The 23,807-nt window shown below is 31.9% G+C and overlaps 1 protein-coding gene across 1 annotated transcript; it reads right to left on the bottom strand.

The window, feature by feature from the left end:
- Positions 1-970: 970 nt before the first annotated feature.
- LOC131605615 (uncharacterized) lies at positions 971-22,221 on the bottom strand. The gene is made up of 15 exons (XM_058877951.1): positions 21,961-22,221; positions 16,635-16,705; positions 15,733-15,873; positions 6,700-6,811; positions 6,481-6,618; positions 6,285-6,389; positions 2,530-2,613; positions 2,330-2,445; positions 2,143-2,244; positions 1,924-2,037; positions 1,774-1,830; positions 1,618-1,684; positions 1,478-1,531; positions 1,137-1,247; positions 971-1,060 (listed from the first exon to the last, which is right to left on the bottom strand). The coding sequence occupies exons 1-15, from the start codon at positions 22,219-22,221 to the stop codon at positions 971-973; spliced, it is 1,623 nt and encodes a 540-aa protein (XP_058733934.1).
- Between the last annotated feature and the right edge of the window lie 1,586 nt (positions 22,222-23,807).

The following is a 23,807-nucleotide window of genomic DNA, read 5'->3' as shown; positions in this document are numbered from 1 at the left end:
AGTCTTATAAAAAATTTAAATAAAAAATTAGTTTGAATAATTATTCTTAAAATATTATTTTAGGTATTTCATTTTTTTGAAATTTTTTTTATATCAAATTTTTTAAAAATTACTTAATTTTAAAGCTATTTTAAATAGATTTTCACAAAAAAATCATTTTTAAAATATCACTTTTTGAAAAAATTATACTTTTGACTATGTTTTAGTCTTGTTTGTTTGTTTATGTTATAAATGTCAAAAATAATGTTTTAATTTAAAAAAAAAACGAATATAAAAAAATTTATAATATTTTGAAAAACGGTTTTATATAATATATTTTCAAAAATAAATAAAAAAATTCATTCTTTTCAATATAATTTCTTTCAAGACTTTTCTCTTATTTTCAAATTATCAAGTTTCTAAAGTTACTTTTTATCATGATTATATGAATTTTAATATGGTATCATTACCTCAGCTTCAATCTTCGACAGCGTTAATCCGCCACCATATTTGATTTAATCCACCATCCTTTATCATGGACTATTTCATTTGAAAGAAATCGAAGATGGAAAAGAAATTCTTGTTGCTGCCACCACTTTGAAAACTATCACAAAAACTTTTAAAGTGTGTGATCTAAGGTGAAATATTTGAATTTTGAGAGTGTGCTCTTCTCAAAATTTCAGGTTCGAAATCCACTAGATACAAATTATTTACGAAAAAAACAAAAACCTTTAAACAAGTCTGCTATTTTTACAAAATGTTAAGTTTGACACTTATGTCAATAAATCTACATTCATGTGTATAATATATATTTTACAAATAAAGAGAATATATATCGACAATATGTATAAAATATTTTATTTAAAGAGTGACTCAACTAATTGAACATGTCTATTCTTGAACTAGTTGTATAGTCTATTAGTCTATTATCGATTATTGTCGATGCTATTATAATATTTCAAAATTTACTTTGCATAATGAACCTCTAACCCTAACTATATATATCAAATTTCACTTTCTTTTCTGCATACGCCATACGGTTTTTGAACATTTGCCATTCTTCATGACACCTTTCTCTTACCTGATGCAAACCACATTTTGATATCAATCTCAAGGATACAAAAATTCATCAAGAAAACCAAAATTGATATACTTACCCCTTCCCCCGGTTCTCTTCCACCCTCTTCTTGCCCTTGGTTGTTAAGTGAAGGAATACTTTTGTGGATAATCCATTGAGCATCAACAACTCCTATTCTATCATGAGGAGACTATATCCAATCCAAATTAATTTCATTAGGTTCAGTATTGATGCAAATATACAGATATGAACACAAGCCACGACACTGACACTAGTATAATTTTAAAAAATAAATAAATTGAACGTAATCACAAGTGTTACTGTCATGTCTGTGTCGGTGTTGGTGTTCGATACTGACACGTACTATTATATAGGCGCTTTTTTTTTTAAGAAGTCGGTGCTTCAGAGATAAATACTAACCTCCACACATTTTCTGAGAGCAAAATCAAGACCCCATCCATGAACTAGGTCATTCTACAAGGCAATGAATGTAAAATTAGTGAGATGATAATGTGATGAAAAATATAAATATATTTATGACACAAAAAGGTTTATAAAACCTGTATCATATGCCATACACAACGCCATGCATCTCTAGAAAATACAGGAGCCATGATCTCAACAAATCTGTGAGTTTCAAGCTAGTTATTATGTACTAAAAAGAACTATAATAATAAATAAATGATTAATTCAAACTTTAACATGTGTTTTCTTACGCAGCACAAGGTGGAACGGGTGGATTAGAACACCAACCATCTTTCTCCTCAGCTTCTCTATAAACATTGGATGACAAAAGTTTAATAATAAATATAATGAAATGATGATGTAATGTAACAAACTTAAAAGATAGCTATTTATAAACTTACTTATGGACTTCTACATCATCCCTTTTTCTTGTCATTTCCCATGTATAACTACTACTTTGGTCTACACCAGGTTGCGAGATCTCCAAACCATATTTCTTTACTATTTTTAAGTACCTACAATACAATATTGAAATGTATCAGTCATGTCAGTGGCAGACACCGAACACTCATTTGATTAAAAGTGTTAATGCTACATAAGTTATAACATTTTATACTTACTCCTCCGCATCAAAATTCTCCAGCCCTAGATCTTCGTCCCAAATAAAGATGTAATCATAGGAGGCCACAATGTCAGGATGTAGAAACCGTTTAGCATACCACCTTCAACCAAATTACAACATATTTTACCTCGAAAATAATTGATACAATAAAATACTCAATTATCTTAAAAGTATGTTATACCAACCATTTAGTTTGCTTGCTAGCACTGATATGAATTGCTCTCTTTGACCACTCAAACTGATTCCACTCACTAATACGATCATCATAGTGGAATAACACAATAGTGAAGTTTTCAGAGAACTGTAATGTTAAGTCCAAAAATCATACAAAGAGCAAACCAAATACACATTACAAAGATTAATGCAAGGTAGAAACATAAATTACCTTTTTTATTGAATCATCAATGTTCTCTCTCTGATCATAACCAACGGTAAAAGTTACAAGATACTTTGGTTCCATGCTTAGGTCCTATAAGTGCCACCTCCATCAAGAAAAGAGTCTGATTAGAGAACATGGAATTCTAAATCATAATTTCTCAAAATTGTTCGGTGTTAATCTTGCTAGCACAAGAACAGGGAACCATTAACAAACACAAACCACTAAACTACTATGGATAAGGCCCAAAATCTTGATTCGCTATCGATCCTGACATAGGATAGGATTTTAAAGCCAATAGGAGAAGAAACTTGAGTTTACAAAAGACCTGCTTAGAAACCAATTCTAAGCAAAAAAAATTGTCTTCTAATTCTTTAACATTCGTTGACGAACAGGAGAACAACTTATCATTATGCACAATTCAAAGAGTCCTCACCACGACATGTAAAATCATAACAAAAACACCCCTACACTTAATCTTAAAACCTAAAGAAATAAAAATTCAAAAAGAATCCTAAGTTCACCAGGAAGAACCACCTGTGAACCCAACCACTTAAAGATCTTATACCACGCGGTGGAAGATAACTACAAATAATAATCAAGTTAGCTTCAAGTCAATCTCCACATAACATATAGGAAAGGCCATCCGGACCAAAAATAACCTTACGCTCGAATTATTCTCTCCATAATGAACCCATTTAGTAAAAGTTTTCAAGAGAATACCACCACCTTAGAGGGAGCTTAATTGTTCTAAATACGAGGAAGAGTTGAGATATTCCTCACTAGTTGGGAATAAAAAAAAGGGACTAAGCTCTACTTAGAATAAGTAAGCAGACACCACTAAAATAATACCGTCCTTATTATGCTTCCAAAACCACCTATCTCTCTCCTTATTAAATTGGAATTGACTAAGGACTAGAAAAATCTCGTAGACCAAGGGTTCTTCATGTTCAAAGAACGATCTCTTCCACCTAAGATCCTAGATGACCCTTCCTTCTTATCACTTACCTAACTACTCACTTTACTAACTTGAGCTTGGGAAATAGAAAATAATATAGGAAACCTAACCTTAAGAGATGTCTCCTCAATCTAAGGGTCCTCTCAAAAAAAGGTGTTACAACCTTTCCCAACCTTCTTAACCAGCTCACCCACAAACTAGTTTTGAGAATCATCTTTTTTAGACCCGAGAAGAAAAATTCCTTTCCACCACGAGGAAATCGAATGAGGACACAAGACTTTATCCCAGCATAAGGATGTGACCAATGAATTACCATATTTGACAATAAGAATAATATTGGATCAAAGTACATAAACACTTAACAATATCCCTCTCTCTCTCCCCCCATTTGGCTAAGAGAGCTAAGTTTACCAGCCAAAAATTTCTCACACCCAGACCCCATTCTTCTTATATTTATATACATCAAACCATTTCACCCATACTTAACCTCACCTTTCACACCACCCCAAAAAGAATCTCCTCTTAATCTTGGTTAGCTACTTCCAAACAACCTGGGGCATCTTTAAAAAAGAAAGAAAACAACAAGACCACTCAAAACAAAATTAAGGAGGGTAATTCTCTCCCACAAGCTAACATAGCTATGATTTCAAGAAAGAAGTATTTTTTCACGAAATTAACTAAAGGTTCCCAAGTAAATTCCAATCGAGGATTGGCTCTTATCGGCAACCCTAGATACTTGAATGGGAGAGACTCAATCTTGCAATGAAGGAAATTATCAACTACCTCTAAGAAAGAGGGATCAACATTAATCTCAATCACACTACTTTTGTGAAAATTAACCCCAAAACCTAAAACTAGCTCAAAATTCCTTAATATAGCTTTAATAACCCACAAATTCTCCACTGAAGGATCTGCCAAGAATATGGTATCATCAGCATACTGGAGATGAGAGATTTTAATATTGGAGGATCCAAATTTAAAACTATAGAAAAAAGATAGCTCACTAGCCTTCTTAACTAAACCATTAAGGCCCTCTGCGACAAAGAGAAAGAAAAAATGAGTTAAAGGGACGTCTTGTTTAAAACCTCTATGGAGATTAATCTCTTGTGTTGAAGAGCCATCAACCAGCATGCCCATGTTATCATAAAACACACATGCTCTAATCTGAGATCTCCATTTATCATTAAAGCCAAATATGATAAGCATATAATTCAAAAACTCCAACTAACCGAATTGTACGCCTTCTCAAAGGGAATTTTAAATATGAGACATGCCTTCCTAGATCGCTTTTCAAAACCAGCAGTCTCCTTAACAAACATAATATTTTTCCTTTTAAGAAAATAGACTAACTAGGAGAGATTAACTTATCCATAACCACACCAACTCTATTAGCTAGAATTTTGTCTACAAACTTATAAAGAGATCCTACAAAGGAAATAGGGAGAGAACCACCCAACAAAGACAAATTTTTAACCTTAGGGATAAGAGTAATAAAATAAGAGGCAAAGCTATAGGGTAGCGATGCAAAACGATGAAATGCCATAAAGATATATCCCATCTCTTTCCTCAATAAATTTTAAAATATTTTGAAAAATGAGAAGTTAAACCCATCAAGACTAGGACACTTCTTCCCATCACATTAGGACACCACTCCATCTTGCTCATCAAAGAGGAAGGAAGAAGCTAAGTTCAAATTATCTTCCAAGGACATGGACTGAAAAGGCACCCTGTCAAGCCTAGGTCGGTCAATCATCGACTCTTTACCTAGCTCAGAGAACTAACTAAACACCTCCTAACGGATCTTAATCACTCCTACAATCAATTTATCACTCACCTTGAGATCTAAGATCGAATTCCTTCTACTATTACTCTTAATCGAAGCATGAAAAAACCCGAATCAACATCCTCTTCCTTGAGCCATTGAAATCTTGATGTTTTGGACAATTGAGAATCCTTTGCCCTAAGCAGCGCCCATAAATCAAGGATGGCTTTAAACCTAATTCCTGCTTCCTTAATAAATAAGGCCCTTTGGTCGGCCTGCAAGTCCAAATTACTAACCATAACTCTACAAAACTCGATCTGGAAGTCCAAATTATCAAAAGCCTTCTTGTTCCAACCTTTAAGGATAACTTTAAGATATCTAAGCTTTCTCAAGAGGACAAAGGCCATCTAACCTTGATCGGGGAAAAAGGACCAATAATTAAGAACATACTTAGGAAAATTCAGGTGGGATAACCAATGGTTATTAAACCAAAACAATTTAGGGCCCCACAACTGATTGTCTTACTTAAGAATGATAGGACACTGATCTGAAACATCTCTGGGGAGAACCCATTGAACAATCGTTCCCCAACAACCCCACCAACCATCGGAGATCAAAGTCCGATCAAATCCACTAATAACCATTCCGTTTGGTTGGAACCACGTGAATTTCCTACCCTACAAAGGAAGATCTAAAAGATCCATCTGAGAGATGAACGAAGAAAAGGCAATATACTCTCCTGAACTGAATGTAGTCATGGAGCCATCACCACTCAATGATCATATCATCGTATGAGTCCATTGATATTATAAATTCTTTTGAAACAATTTTTTATTTTTCTATTTCTAATAAGGAATATGTGAACTTGACAGTTGTGTTAGTTTTTATGTCAGTATTTCATACTTTGTTATTCTTTATAACTTATTCATTCACCCACAATATAACCAATTTAACTAAATATGTCAATAACGATTCTAAAATTTGAGACAATAGAATAAGCAATTATACATTTAACTAATTTTCTTGTATGATGAATTTGCATACATGATATGGTAGACCCCATAAGCGACGAAGATAAAAATCTGATTGAGATTCGATAATTCTAGGGGGTAACCTTTCAGCTCCTCGAGGATTTGTAGGTACCCAAATCTACATCATAATCAAATGTACCTATTAATAATTGCAATATTCCAATATTTTGATGAACTAGAGGTACAATAAAAACAATACATAATCATACCTTTGTGTTCTTAGTGTGTTTGTGAAACTCATTGGACAAGTGTCTACCACTTTTAACATGCCGTGCATATATGCTAGGAATTTTGTGATCAACATGTGTGAGATCAATGGATGGAACAAGGTTTGATGGAAGATTCATCTAACAAATATTAATATAGATTACAACATTGTTATCAATAAGATTAATCACTTAAAATGCCAGTTAAACAAGATTACACACCTTTGTTAACGGTAGTGATGGAAATGATAATCCTATAAAGATACCAAAAACAAATCCAACAAATAATGCTATTGAGGTTTTAATTGCTCCTTTATGTACTTTAATATTTACACTACATAACAAAAACAAAAATATATTAGAAGTATACGTAGTAGCTAGGAAGAGTAATTCATGACACAAAATATATATATTCAAGAGTGAAGAAGACACACCATTTTATAGGAGAGACCATTGTTATATTCAATATCTTTTGGAGTATGCACTCAAAAGTGAGAGCAGAGAAATGAAATGATGAAAATGAATTGTGATTTAAGATTGTGTTATAGATCTGTAAGATTTGGGATTGTAAAGGTTGTGTAGTTTGTGATTGTGATTTTGTGTCATTTGAGATTCTGAAAACGGTTGTAAACCAATAATACATTGAAATGGAAAAAACAGGCTTGCAAATTTTATGGACTGATTTGGTTATTTTATTCTATTTTACTTCTCTTATTTTTCTCTTATCTATGACACTTATTTGAAGAAAAGAGAAATTCTTATTAATTTGACTGTTATAATTGTGCAGTGCTAATGGCATTTATGTTTAATAAAATGTTTATTTTTCTTTAGTTCTGGAAAAATAGAAGTTAGTAATTTGACTGTTTCAATTCAATCAACCTTAATAAATCAGGGATCACTCAATAAGCTGTTACTTCTGACTGTTTCAATCAATTTCAAATCAAGCATAAAATTCAACAATATATCAAATCAGGTCATTTGCAACAAACTGTTTTCATATTTTCATGTATATTAAGAATTTTGTAAAATTTTAAAAATTAAAAACTGAAAAAATATATGTCATTGTAAATAATGTTTATATATAATTTTTAATTTAGTTGAGAAATATTAATATTAATAAGCTGAACAACAATGTGCAATTTTGAATTTGAGATTATCACAATTCATCACACGAATTTTTAATGATTATTAAATTCTATGAAGCTCCGACACGTCAATTACAAGTCCTTGCACCAAACACGTATCGGACACCGACATGTGTACGATACGTATTGAACATTTTTTTGAAGTATTTAACACAACAAAAATTAAAAAACAACGGACACGGATACGACACACTATTTCAAATAACGGACACGACAACCTCTAAAACTCTCATAATTAAAAAAAATATAAAAATATTTCTTATCTTTCATATTTCATTTCCCCGCTATAAAAACAACTCGTATTTCTTTTGTGTTTTCATCTTCTTTGTTTGTTTTCATCTTCGTCAGAGGCCGATATTCCACCATTGTTTGCGCTGGTATTCTACTATTTCTCTTCAGATACTCATTCCTTTTCTATCTTAATTGAAAGTATTTAATTTAAGTCTTTTTTTGGGTTGATTGAAAGCAGGGACGCACTCAGAAAATTACCGTAGTGGGGTCAATACATATATAATATATAACATTAAATAAATGGTCATGTTAAGTAGTGCTTCTAGGACACTAGTTAAGGATTCTAAATATACAAAATATTATTTAAATAAATAAATTATTTAAATTTGCAATGCATTGAATACAAGTGTTTTCAAGAAAAACATACTTTTTATTTCTTAGAAAAATAATTATTTTTATTTTTATTATATTTAATACAGTATTTAATAAACAAAAATACACCATTTTAAACTCTTAACCAGTGTCGTGAGAGTGGATGGCAATTTGCCCCATCCCCAATGGATATCCACATCGGGTAGGGTAAAAATCCACAAAAATGGGTACGGACACGGGTAATTACCCATTAAAATATGCAGGTATGAGCGCGGACACGGGTACCTTATTACCCATCCCACCCCATACCCGCACTACATATTTATATAATGTCATTTGTATTATTATATAAAAAATGCATGATTCTAGATTTTTTTAAAAATATATCGCTATTAAATCATTACACATTTTAATAAAAGTATTTATTTATTTCTTAACGGGTACCTTATTACCCATCCCGCCCTATACCTGCACTTAGGGGTGGAAATAGGCTGGGCCGAGCTAGGCTTTGCCAAGCCTAGGCCTGGCCTGTCAAAAAAATCGAAGCCTAAGCCCGGCCTGTGGCCTGTCGTAGGCTTATTTTTAGGCCTGAGCCTGGCCTTTTCGAACGCCTGGTTAGCCTGTTAGCCTACATAAAAGCCTATTTGTTTTGACATACTAACTAAAATATTGTTTGAATAGACTAACTAACTAAAATACCAAGAGACCAAAAATTTATTTGCATTGACTTATTTTAACTTACCTATTAGCATAAGTTCTGGCAGACTATCTGTTTAAGATAACTTATGAAAACAATGTTTATTAGGTATTTTCATCTTATTTTCACAAGTTCTTTAAGATAACCAAGTTTTATTTATGTATTTTAATTCAAACTACAAAACATAACATACTGATAATAAAAAAATTATTCATATTTATTTAAATAGGCCGGCCTGATAGGCCTAAAAGACTTTTTTTTGGGCCCGAGGCCTAGCCTTTTTAACTAAATAGGCTTATAAAAAAGCCTAGGCCTTTTCTATTTATAAAAAATGTGTGGCCTGGCCTGAGCCTTTATAGGCCAGCTTGTAGGCCCCTCTTATCGGCCTGGCCTATTTCCACCCCTACCTGCACTACATATTTATATAATGTCATTTGTATTATTATATAAAAAATGCATGATTCTAGATTTTTTTTAAAATATATCGCTATTAAATCATTACACATTTTAATAAAAGTATTTATTTATTTCTTAACTCAACAATAACATTGATACCCACGCGGGTTTGGGCTCGAGTACGGGGATTTTTTTAAACTGTGCAGTTGCGGGGGAAGTATTTATTTATTTCTTAACTCAACAATAACGGGGATTTTTTTAAACTGTGCAGTTGCGGGGGAAGTATTTATTTATTTCTTAACTCAACAATAACATTGATACCCACGCGGGTTTGGGCTCGAGTACGGGAATTTTTTTAAACTGTGCAGTTGCGGGGGATCGAACCGTAGTTCTCTCTACCAAGTCCAGCGCCAATCACCACCGAACCAACTAACGATTGGTTAAATTCTCACAATTTATAACAATATATATTCAAACAGTTACTATATAATTTTAACAATGAAATTTCTATCATTAACACAAATTCAAGTTGTACACAGGAATAATATATATTCTTACAATTTACTCCCTCTGTTTTTTATTATAAGTCGTTTTGGAAAAAAAATTTGTATTTTAATATAATTCGCTTTACAATTCCAATGAATAATTAATGTTATTTTTCCTATTATATCCTTAAATATTTATTATTCTCTCTCCTTTCAATTATATAAATTTTTCTTCCACATATCATTAATGAAGGATAGTTTTGTAAAAACCTTCATAATTTCTTATTTTCATACAACAATTATTATTTTTCTTAATCTGTGTGAAAAGTCTAAAACGACTTATAATAAAAAACGGAGGGAGTATAATATTAATTAAACAAATTGTAAAATTATAAAATTGAAAATAAAATATAAAATAAAGGGTGTATCTTTTAGAAGCTTACCAACGGAGAAAACAAAATAATTGAAATAGATAGAGACTGCACACTTGCAATTTGTGAATAAAAAAATAATTTTTATTTTATATTTTGTTTTGAGGGAAGTGGAGAGACTAAATTCATTTGTCATTCTATTTTTATGTTTTATCTGTAGACTATATAGGGAGGTGGAGAGATTAGGTTAATTGGAATGGGAATGGTAACATAAATTATTGAGGACAATGCATTTATTTTATAATTAAATAATAATTAGAGTGAAGACCCATTTTGGTCCTTCACAAATATTACACGAGTCAAATTAATCCTTTACAATAAAATAGACCCAATTTAGTCCCTTATAAAATTTAACCGGATCATATAAGTCCTTCTGTTAATATTTTTTTCAAACCGGTTTTTTCCTAGTTTTAAACCGTGACTGGACTGCCACGTTGAATTTTATTTATATTTCATTTTTTAAATACTAAATTGATTTTTATTTTTAAATTCATTTTTAAACTATTATAAATTAATAATATAAAAAATTCAAAATTGTTTTTTATAAGGAGTTGAACTCAGACCCATGTGGTTAATCTTAAACAATTCTAAATTTAAAATAAAAAATACAAAATTTGTATCAATATGGTCTCAAACCAAAGTCTCTTCAGATTAAATGACAGTCAATTTAATAAAATAAAAATTGATTTGTCTATTTGTAAATGACAGTCACTTTACTAACAATAGAAATTTAATTAGTTGCTATTGATAGTCAGTTTACTAACGGTAGAAATTGATTTGTCTAGTTGTTAATGATAATTACTTTATTAACAATAGAAATTGATTTATCTAGTTGTAAATGATAGTCACTTTACTAACAATAAAAATTGATTTGTCTTGTTGTAAATAATAGTCACTTTACTAACAATAGAAATTGATTTTTCTAGTTGTAAATGATAGTCACTTTATTAACGATAGAAATTGATTTGTCTAGTTGTAAAGTGAAAATCATTTAACTTGAAGGGACTTGGATTTAAGACCTCATAGGTAAAAATTTATTTATAGAATTTGTTAATATTAAAAGAAATCATGGAAATTACTTGTTTAAAAATTACTTTATAAGAAATAATTTTGGCTTTTTGATATTATTCATTGATAACTGTTTAAAATTGAAATTAAAAATAAAAATTAATTTATTATTTAAAAAATATAAAATAAAAAAAATCTAACATGATCAGTCCAGTCACGGTTTAAAAGTATGAAAAAACCGGTTTAGAAGTAGGAAAAAACCGATTTGAGAAAAATATTAGCTGAAGGACTAATATGACCCGGTTAAATTTTGTAAGGGATTAATTTGGGTCAATTTTTTTGTCAGGGACTAATTTGATTCGTGTAATATTTATGAGGGACCAAAATGGGTCTTCACTCTAATAATTAAAAATTAAACAAATATTAAGAGAATTAAGTTTAGAATTTATTAGGTGTGATGTGGAGCATCATTATACACTAGTCTATTCATATTTATATTGAGGTAGTGTGGGCCAATGAAAATTTATTAACTAATTTTATTATATTTAACATATAAATATGTGATAAATACAATATTAAGAAAAAATTTCCAGAACATGGTGGGGGCACAGGCCTACACACCCTTCCATGTGTGTCCGTCCCTGATTAAAGTACTAAGTTCAAATATACATAAATTTTGGTTTTTATTTTAGATTTTTTTAATAAACAGTGCTCATAAATTGCATTATTTTATTAATGTATAAATTATATATAACCGTGTCTGTGTCCTATATTTTTTATAAGAGTGGGGTTTTGAACCTTTTCGTATTCACACTTTCTTTATCTTTTCTATACTTCTTAAGTGTAAGTTTTTCCTCTAGCTTTTCCATGTTCCTCCATATCATTCATCATCTTAAGCACATGTATTAAGCTATTTTCCTTATACTTTTTCTATTTCAGAAATAATGATCATTAGGGATTTAAGTGAAAGGGGTAACGTAGTTAAGCCCTGTACTACTTGAGAGTGTTTAGAGATATGGGAGTATTATGAAACGTTTGGCGACTAAACGGGCACTCAAAACTATTTGATATATGACCACTATTTGAAACCAACCTAGACATTATGAGAAACTATTCGGAAGTTATGAAAGTGGTTCCAATTCAGTAGTGATAGCGACTCATTTTTCCCTATATTTTCCCAGGAAATTTAGGACCATCGATGGCGTCTATATCCTCAAAATGCCTTGGAGTGATAGTGATAGGGGTGTAGGGGTGTATTCATTATGGAATGATGACTTAGAGCTAAGAGTTATGTGGGATAACACTTCAATTTTCCTACTAACATCCCTAACGATTAGAAAATAGAAATTCATATGGGAGCTACACCTATGTCTAACTTGGTGGATACCCACATGTTAAGGGACTTAATGTTGGAGCGCCAAATGCATGACTCCTACGACTAAGAAGAGAGATATGTCACAAATTCAAAGACCAAACTGAACATGGGGAATAAAGAGTTCTCTAAGGTCAAAGAAATAATAAGATGTTAACCAGTGAAAAGCATAATAAGGCGACCCACTCTTTGAATGAGCTGAGAATTCTTAGAAGAAAAAGGATGATAAGACCCACAGGATTGGTGAGAAGAACAACCATGTGGAAGGTGAACTCAACAATTAAAAGGATTATCTCCAAGCAAAGAGTCTTCGAGAGAAGAAATCGGAGGACACTTTTTTAGACTGCAAGGATGAAATGGTCGAAATTGTAGACAAATTATTTAAAAGGGCCAAAATGCATGTGGCATTCCTTTACCATGACTTGGGTATGAGCCAACTTAATCTATTTAAGGTCATAAGGGGTGATCATATGGTAGACGAGAATGATGCACCAGAATAGGAGGCGACCCCTTTTCTTGATAAGGAGATAAGGATCCTTCACGGAGGGTCCAACAATTTATTGTCTAATAAGGCAGAAAGGATTTTTCAATAAAGGTCCATTGATTTATTGTCTAATAAGGTGACAAAGATTCACTCTTTGAATAAGCTGAGAATTCTTGGAAGAAAAAGGATGATAAGACCCAAAGGATTGGTGAGAAGAACGACCATGTGGAAGGTGAACTCAACAATTTAAAGGATTATCTCCAAGCGGAAAGCCTTCGAGAGAAGAAGTTGGAGGACACTCTTTTAGACTGCAAGGATGATAAGGAGATAAGGATCCTTCATTGAGGGTCCAACAATTTATTGTCTAATAAGGCGGAAATGATTCTTTAATGAAGGTCCATTGATTTATTGTCTGATAAGGCGACAAATATCCGCTCTTTAAATAAGCTGCAAACTCTTAGAAGAAAAAGGATGATAAGACCCAAAGGATTGGTGAGAAGAACGACCATGTGGAAGGTGAACTCAACAATTCAAAGGATTATCTCCAAGCAGAGAGCCTTCTAGAAAAGAAGCTGGAGGACACTCTTTCAGACTTCAAGGATGAGATGATCTAAATTGTAGACAAATTATTTGAGAGGGCCAAAACGCTTGTGGCCTTCCTTTACCATGACTTGGGTATGAGCCAAATCTGTCTATTTAAGGTCATAAGGGGCGATCATATGGTAGATAAGGAGGATGCGCCATACCAGGAGGCAACCCCTTTTGCTTGACAAGGAGATAAGGATCCTTCACTAAGGGTCCAATAATTTATCATCTAATAAGGCGAAAAGGATTCTTTAGTGAAGGTCCATTGATTTGTTGTCTGATAAGGCGACAAAGATCCTTCAGTGAAGGTCCAACAATTTATTACATGATAAGGATCTAAGGATCATTTAGTGAAATTCAAGCGTTAATGCCTAATATCCAATAATTTATTTCTTGATAAGGCAGAAATGACCATTCAATGAATGTTCATAAAATCTTGTAACATATCATAAAAGTGTGGCACTAGTAATAAGTTAATAGAATAAGGCACATTGTTAAAAACTGTTCTCTTTCAGGTGAAAATAGTTCCACCTTATCTCCATTATTTATTAAAAAAAGTGATGATGATTCATACATTTAAGGGATATACATCCTCTTCTAATCCAATTCACGTAACATTAATGATTAACTATAATAGTATCTTTGGTTCACGGAGTTACAAGTTCATGGGATGAGCTTTCGATCCAATTCTTCATGCTGGTAAGCACCATATAGAAACTTCTATCGTATTCGATATGACCCTTTCCAATTATGAAGCAACTTCCTAAATCTGAGTAGGCGCAAAAACCTATTTAAGCATAAGGTCGCCTTCGTTCATCTCCCTTAGGATCATCTTGGAGTTATATTACCTGACAACTCTTTATTTTTATGCTAACTCTTGAATATGGGAGTTCTCTCTAGCCTAATAAATCATGTCAGAAGTAACTCTCAGTCCTACTTCCTTTTTTTCTTCATTGAAGTGTAGATTTATGTTCTTGTAGTTATGATGTCTGTAACAACTTGTTTAGTTTTGAAGATGAATGATTTTTATGATGACAATATTGTGATGTGAAGTCTTCATCTGAAATGATGATAAAGTCTTTTTGGTTCCGATGATAATAACATTGTCCTGTGAAGTCTTTATCAGAAGTGGTAATGAAACTGTGGTGCTTGAATATCAAGTTGTCAAAGCCTAACTTTGGAGGAAAACACCTAATGTCAAGAAGAATTTGGTGAAGTCAGTGATCAAGCAATATCTCTGTTGATGATGTTCTTCCTACAGTTATCTCAAACAACATTCGATAAAAGAATTTAAATCCTAAATAAAGTGTTAAATCAATGTTGAATCTAGCAAGGGATCCTGAATCTTCAAAGTTGTGAAAGAGGGGAAGTGTGAGACTTTTCTTTGTCTGTGTCGAGTGATATTTGTCTTTAAAGGTATAAGATTATTTATTTACATTACTAAGGAAAATCAGAAACACACACACACAACACACACACACACACACACACACACACACTCTCTCTCTCTCTCTCTCTCTCTCTCTCTCATGATCGGAACCCGAATCTAATTTTATTAAAAAAACCGAAAAAATAGTTTTGTACCTAGCTAATGGATTAGAGACTTATTCTAATCAATTAAAATGGTTTATTACATGGAATAATATATTATCCCATTAGAGTTAGTCGATTATCACCTTTGTAACACCAATAAAAGATTATTAGGTTGCTTAATCACCGTGGCAAGATATTAAGCCTCGTTAAGAGAAACCACACCATCCAAACACCTCCCACCCTTAACAAAGGCCAATTTCTCAGGGGAAATGAATGAACTCATCACCCCGGCCAACCTTGGAGCCAACACCTTGGTCACTAACTTATACAGAGAGCCCAAAAGAGAAATACGTCAAAAATCACCCAACCCTAAAGGATAATCTACCTTTGGGACGAGGGCGACGAAAAAAGACGCTAGACTCTTAGAAAGAGCACCATTAAGGAAAAATGATCAAACATCTCAAGAACCTTTGACTTAATCCACCAAAAAACTTTTGATAAAAGGTAGGGAAGCACCTCGTATTCCCATCAAACTCGGAGACAACCTCTTCTAATTCTGCATGAGAAAACCTTGTCGAAAGAGACTCGATCTCAGCCAACGAGAAATAAGGTAGGGAAACCCCATTTAGGGTTGGCCTAGAATGCATCGAACCACAACTATGGAACACAACACCGGATAAGCTATCACAACTCCTAGAAAACACACTCTACACTCCAATCCTCTAAAAAAGATCCACAATTTTTCTCTTAAACTCTTGGCTCTCGATCTTGCTTGATATATCCTTGATCTTATATACCAAATTACTAACCACCTCCTTATACCATTCGTCCTTTGGGAGATTCCGATCGCTAAGAATCCCAAACCACTTCCTCGAAGCCTTGAGCTCCTAGCCAGAAGTTGTTAAACTGGAAGGGCTTAGGCCCCCAAAGCTAAGATTGACACTTAACAATAATTTACAATGATTAGAAACATTATGTGCATAGACCAAAGACTACCCTGACCTCCCTCCTCCCAATCTGCTGACAAAAGAACAAGATCCAACCTACTCATAGAAACCCCATTAGAATGAAACCAAGTAAACCTCCTCCCAAACATGGGAAAATTTACCATTCTCATCCCCTCGATAAAAGCTCTAAACTCAAGGGATTTCACAGAATTCGATCCTTGAATCCCCACCACACATTCTTTTTCTCATCCAAACTAAAAAATTGAATTGAAATAACTAATAACACATTAAACCTCACGTGAAAACCTATCACACGCTCGAACTAAATGATCCCACATCACTCATTTATTTTCTAAAGAACACTTAGAATAAACATTCACCATAAAGCACAACCTAATGTTCTCTCCCACTTTAAACAGACCCTAAGATAGCCAGGTCGGATGAATGAGAAGAATGTCTTCCCTTTCATACCACACCAAATCGAAAGCAACCCATCCTTGCCCCTCCACCGGATAAAAACTCCAATTGTAGCAAGGGTTGCCCTACAAAGAGCAACACAAAATCTCATTACTAGGACTAAAGCATTTAAAAGATAACTGGGTATGCATACATGACCCCTACCTTTGACTTGCAGGGAGTGTCGTGACCCTCCTTCCCACAACAAACACTTTAACGAATTCCCTTGTCCAGTCTTCACAGTAGATTTTCTCAAGAGAGGACGACAACTTGGAGCACTTCAAATCCTATGCAAAAATCTAGCCAACCAATGATGGAGTCTACTAGAACCTCTCTAAGAATTAGCGCGCTCTCTCTGTCGACCTAAATTAACTATGCAACCATAATAATAATAATAATAATAATAATAATAATAATAATAATAATAATAATAATAATAATAATAAACTAAATATGCAACATTTTAAGTAAACATATTTTTAATAATACTTGTAAAAATGTTACGTGGAAATTACTCAAGGATCTTAACGTAATAGTGAGTTAGTGACCACCACTAGTAACAACATATTTTGTATTTTTTTTCTTCGTTTTTAAGATGTGTTTTCAATTGCATTTTATATCTTTCTTACTTATGCATTTTGATGATTCACATATTTCTGTATTTTCATCACCAGTTCACCACTAATAACAATAAATGTTTTTTTTTTTAAATATGCATTTTTTTTCTTGTTGTTTTCTTCCTTCTTAGACATGCACATTTGATTTGGACAACAAACTATGGAAGAACAAAATTGGGCAACAAACTATGGTAGAACAAAAAAAACATGAGTTACTAGACTGAAACCGAAAAGATGGAATTTGTGACCATACATCCTATTATTAAATATTAAAATATTTAGACGACTATCAACATTTTTAATCCTATTATTTAATTATATTATTTAATATAACATATTTAAAATTAAAATTTAATATGACATATTATTTAATGAGATTTTTTTAACATGTACTCACTTATTAATATTTTAGCAAGTATTAAGATGTAACTGAACTTTTTAGAAAGAGTAAGGCATAAATAAAAATTTGTTAAAGGTAATAAAATACTTCATGGATATATTTTAGTAAATTCACTATCTAAATATTATATTTAAAATTTTAAATTACATTTTGTTAACTTCGATGACATATATGAATGGATCACTTTTACCATTACTTTTATATAGTTTACTTTTATCTAGTTCTAAAGGCTAACATTCAAAGATAGAGAGACATTTTTAATAATAGAAAGATCAATCTAAGATTCTTTTATACCTCTTAATAGATTTATCATATGATTATGTCCTAACAAAATCAACTAACTAAGGTAGTGTTTTTACATTGCAGATTTTTTATGAGCAACACATTAAAAGATATATGAGATATTTATCTAACACCTTAAAGTAATAGATATATGAATTCTTTCAATTATAAATTTTATATCACCTCACCTTTAATCTTTACCAAAAGTCAACATAGTTGATTGTTTAAGTTCTAAAGTATTATAATGAGTCTCTTCTATAATCTCTTTAATACATTAAAGCTCTTCTCTGACTTATTGACCACTACCCTAAAAAATTTGTCATTCACTTATTTAAAAAAATAAAATAAAATTTTACAATGAAGTTTATTTAGATATACTCATTTCTATACTTTAACATATCTATGTTTATATATGAAACATTTTAATTCATGCATAATATTAAAATTGATAAAAAAATTAAAAACAATATATAATTTCAAATTTATATAAATTATTTTAGATTTATTGATTTAAAGTCATAAATGTATCACTAAGACAAAGTTTTTGTGCATTTGAGCAACGGGTCAAAAGTTTATATTGAAAAAGATCAAAGAAATTTCTTTATAAGAAAATAACTGCATCTTCAATAAAGTATTATAGAGAATCGCATAGTGTAACTATTTTTTTATGGGAAAAAGTTTTATACGTAAAAATTTGACAGTCATAAAATTTTGTGAGGGACTTTAGGTAAACTCCGGTAACAATAGAATAAAATATTATATCTTTTCATTAAACATATGAACCAATACATAAACAAACATTCAAATTATAATAGTGTAAATTGACTAAGAGTTTTCTAATTTTTTTTACCATTGAAACAAAATTGTTTAGTTGCATAAGCAAAATATTTCAACGTGATACCATTTAATAGTAGTCTAGAAATGCAAAATGGAATTTTTTTAAAGACTATTGAACATACTCTAAATTAAAAATTTTAAATCATTAAAGACACATGCCCATTGGGCATATTAATGTCCTTGAACACTAAGTGAACTTATAACAGCCCTGAGCTCCATATTTAAGAGGAACCAAATATTTCAAAATTTTATATAATTATTTAATTTATTTAATAATAATAATAATTTGATGAATAATAAGTATTCTCGTATAATATATATGATTTAAATAGTCATATTTAATTGATGATTTAAATATTCATAGTTAATTGATGAAAATAAAGATATTATATTCTTTTACAAGATAATTTAATTGATGAAAATAAAGATATTCATATTCGTGCATATAGTTGGTGATGTTTTTTTTATTTTATTTATCAAAACACATTTTAAAATCATATTTATTTAATGAGGATGAATGATAATCAATTGTGAATGACTTATTTAATACAATTTTTTATTTAATATCTAAATATAACTTAAATTTAATGATAGATTAATTGTGTTGTTATAATCTTTCAAATAATTTTTGTAACACTTAAATTTTAAAATTAAAAATAAAACTATCAATTTTAAATTAAATTTAAATTAAACTATTGATGTTATTCAAGTTTAATATTTAATTTTATTAAGGAAAGTGTTTCTCTTACGAGAAACATCCAAAGGAAATTAAAAAATTCTACTACACTACTAATGTATTACAATACCATATGTGCCTCAGTAAGAATGACATCTATAATGTCCCTTCCATGAGAGCCTTCCAGAAAGACTCTTCTGTCAAAACTCGCTCGTGCAAGATCCATAATACGACAACATGCAGGCTACACATCAACAATATGATTTGCCCTAGCATGCTCCACCTTTAATATCTCCTTATGAGTGAGCCTAGGTGGATCTTCCAGAGCATCTGATGTCATATAAGGATGTGACACTCTATAATATAATTGGACATAGCTGCATGCATAACTCCAATTGTTATGAGCTGCAATACCTCGGGCTTCAGTCGGAACCAGATGATCAAGGCATATACATCTCTGTGGACCATAGCGGGAGGATCAGAATTGAAAGGGTCTCTTGGAACTAACTGCATATACTTGAATTGGCGCATGACTCACTCAAGAAAATATGGATACATCATACGTGACTCACAAGCCAACCATCCAGATTAAAGGCTATATCATCCAAGGGACGCGTCAGACGATGATCGTGGTACAGGTGGAAGTGTATATCATAAACTACTGTGCAATCAAGATACACTCTAAAGGGCTTGATAATCTGATTCCCTCTGAGCGGGACAAACACACAAACACGTGGCATATCCTCAGTGTAGATATCAAAATATGACGAGTTGGATATGCGTAGGAATGGATGAAGGATACATGTGTGAAAATGGTGAGATTTATGTACTTGCAGGTGATTAAGAGCCGCGTCTGAAGTTTTGATGATGACAACGAATGGCAATAGATTTCAACCTTGATGATGATAGTACATCCAAAGCATCTTATGACTCATCAATAAAATGGCTCAAGATTAAGTGCATGTACAATAAAAATCTATGTAGCAAAAGTCTTAAAGCTCCTTGGAGAAAGGTGTGAAAGCTCGTCGGGTCATGTATGCTGATCTGTCTGAGAGAACCAAGTATTGTAAAAGTAAGGTAGTATCTTAAGAGTGCTTTGACAACTCTCTCTCTCTCTCTCCCTCTCTCTCTCACACACACACAAAAGATCTTTCAAAATGTTTCTATCCTGATAATGATTTTCTAAGCCAGAACCAAGTGATTAAAATGTTATGCAAAACCTTTTTAAAACTATTTTTAACTATCTAATCGATTGGAAAGATGTGCCAATCAATTGACAAAACTTTTCTAACTAGCCAATCTATTAGAACACTATGCTAATCGATTTGAAGAGTGTTAATCGATTAAAAAATCAATAAGAACAACACATTTAGGACTTGCGACGATACTATGTCAAAACCTTCTTATTTGGGCTTTCCAATCGATTATATTTGAGTTGCTTAATCGATTGGAGCATTTTGCCATTCAATTAGATCATCAATTTTACCCATAGATCATTTTCTTTTTTGGTTTTTCTAACTACTATATAAGAGAGGCTCTCCCTCACTTCAAACTATGCCACTTTCCAATATTTTCATATTTCTTCAAAATTTATCTTTCCCCCTCTCTCTAGAAAATATTTTCTTTAACTTCATATTCCCTTAGTGCTACTAAGTGAAGCTTTACTTGTGAGATTTTTTTTTTTGTAAGTGGTCATGCTGGTCATTTATATTCTTAGGAGTGTGACACTCTTAAGAGATTGAGTTTGGTTCTTGAGATAAACATGTCATAAAATGTTTCTATTTGGTTTCTTGAGCTTTGCTAGAAAAAGCTTTGTTTTCGTTATTGAGATCACCCATCATTCTCTAAATGGTCTGTTAGCTTAGCCTGAGGTAAAAGCTGTTATTGGTTGAGGATAAGGCTGTAAAAATCTCAAGATCTGATTGTATTAAGGTTTGTAGGCATAACCTTTAAAAGCTCTAAGTTTATAGGCCAAACCTGTATAAATCTCCGATGCAATCTTTCTAACCATATCCTTTTATTTTCTGAAATTTATTTTTGGTATTTTACTTCCGCTGCAAATTACTCATCTAAAATTACTAATACGATTTTAATCGAGAAAGGTATAAAATGAATCACGAATTTTGAAGACCACAATTCACTCCCCCGTTTGGGCTTGAATTTACTTGTCCAACAAATGGTACATATGAATTATTAGTAATGGCGTAGTACACATGCTATGAAAATGGTACAAAAACAATAAAAGATGCAAATATATTATCGTCAACAACTTGCAGCTAGTTGTCATCTATTTGGTTTTCCATATACAACATTCAGATAACTTAGAGTACATGTAGACCAAAAAATCCCCTCCCAAATGTACTCATGAATATGCTCCAAGTAAGTGAAGTATCTAAGGTAAACCACATCCACATAATAGACACTCTAGTTCAGATATATGGATGTGCCAACCAAGTACAATAGGTATGTTCTTAATGCATATGCTTTACGATGCATAACCTGCTCATTAATTCCATCGGCATGCTATACCGCTCTCACTTGTTGTGCATACAATCTCTTTAAGAATCCAAACCTAGCATGATACCCTCTGGTGTCTTCTATCTCCTCTAGGGCATCCCCTGGGTCAACTCCCAAATAGGTCACCATAATCTTATGTGCCTCATCTCTGATAACCATGGAGTGTTCTAATAGTCTTCCCCTCATCTCTGATACATCGTCCAATGTGATGGACACCTCACCGTGTCGAATATGAAAATATAACTTCTCAGAGTGCCATCTCTCAACGAACATTGACCGCATACCATGGTTAGTAGTAAAATAATCGGTCTTGCATAAGTCTCGCAGCCCAAATGTAGCGGTGAAAAATTAAGACCGAGATCATTGGATTGACTCAGCTCGTATTTTAGTGAAAGTCGCCGCTGCGCTTTATTGTTTCCAAAGGAAATGGGAAAAAGAGCAAAATAAAACCCAAAAAAAGTTTTTAAAACAAAAATTAACAAAACAGGATAGAGATCTTAGGTTCGGGGGTTGGTTATGCAAGTGGGAGATATTAGCACCCCTCACATCTGTAGTAATCTATAGGAACCTTTTTGAAATATATTATTATTGTTATATTGATATGTGAAAAAGAGTGGGATAGTGTGAACAAAGTTTTTATTAAAAGTGTGATCGGCAAGACATCACATATAATGCCTACATACCCCTTAAGTGCAATAGGGAAGTCAGAGCATTTGTAGTTCCCCTTAAAAGGAAAATAAAAGAGTCAATGCGGCAAAAATATTTTTGGTTGTTGAGCTTTAACAATACACAGCGGGTTTTTAAAATGTTAAGCTTTAACCATACTTAACAAGTTTTAAAAGATGCCAAGCTTTAACAATACAATGCAAAGGTTGATTTTAAAAGAGTGGTGGTTGAGCTTTAACGATACAAAATCAAGGTTGATTTAAAAGATGTTGAGCTTTAACAATACAAGACCAATTTTAAAATAAGGTGAAAGTGCTAAGCTTTAACAATACTAAGCATAAAGTAAAAGAGGAGGCAAAAAACGCGAGTATCTTGACAATTTTAGTCAATACGATCCCATTCCTTTGGATTTTTAGCAACAATGAGGAATCAAACATATCAAGCAAGCATTTAAAGACGAGTATCTCAAGTTGTGTGTGAGACATGTTATGTGTATCATGGACACAAACAAAAGTGAGTCAAGATATCAGTGTAAATAAATTCAAGTAAGAGTTTGATGAATAAAAGGGATGACATACCTCAAGATCATATCATGTAAGTATGAGTATGATGTGATAATGGATGGATATCTCATGCATGTGGGCTTAGTAAATAATGTGTGTGTGTGTCTATATATATATATATATATATATATATATATATATATATATATATAAAATAAAGACAAAGACATAACCAAAGTATAAAGTACAAAGATGTAAATCAACAAGCATATGTACAAGTGGATAAACAAAGAGATATCATGGTAATCAAGCTAATATTAACAAGGTATTTGCATTGAACTCAAAAGATCAAAGGATCTCATTATTAGGGTTTTAATATGTACACTAACCTAATCATTTTTAAAAGTTGAATAAACCTTAATTGAACAACTCATGGTATGAACTTCATAAGAAGCTAGGTTTAACCTAAAATAATCACACAAGTTTAATCAAAATATTTGGTGAAGAAAACATTTGAAAAGATTTGATTTAAAGACCTTTTAAAAGGTATAAAAACATCACTTTTGTTTTGATTAAAAATTGATCAAATAAATAATATTTTTGGATTTTTAAAATATATTCACAAAATAGGTCACATAAATGAGGGATGTATAAAAAATCAAGTGAAAATAAGTTGATTTACTATATTAA

This window comes from Vicia villosa, linkage group LG5 (assembly GCF_029867415.1).
Source record: "Vicia villosa cultivar HV-30 ecotype Madison, WI linkage group LG5, Vvil1.0, whole genome shotgun sequence".
Taxonomy (NCBI): Eukaryota; Viridiplantae; Streptophyta; class Magnoliopsida; order Fabales; family Fabaceae; genus Vicia; species Vicia villosa.
Note: the sequence above shows the minus strand (reverse complement) of the source record. Positions and strands in the feature narration are given on the sequence as shown.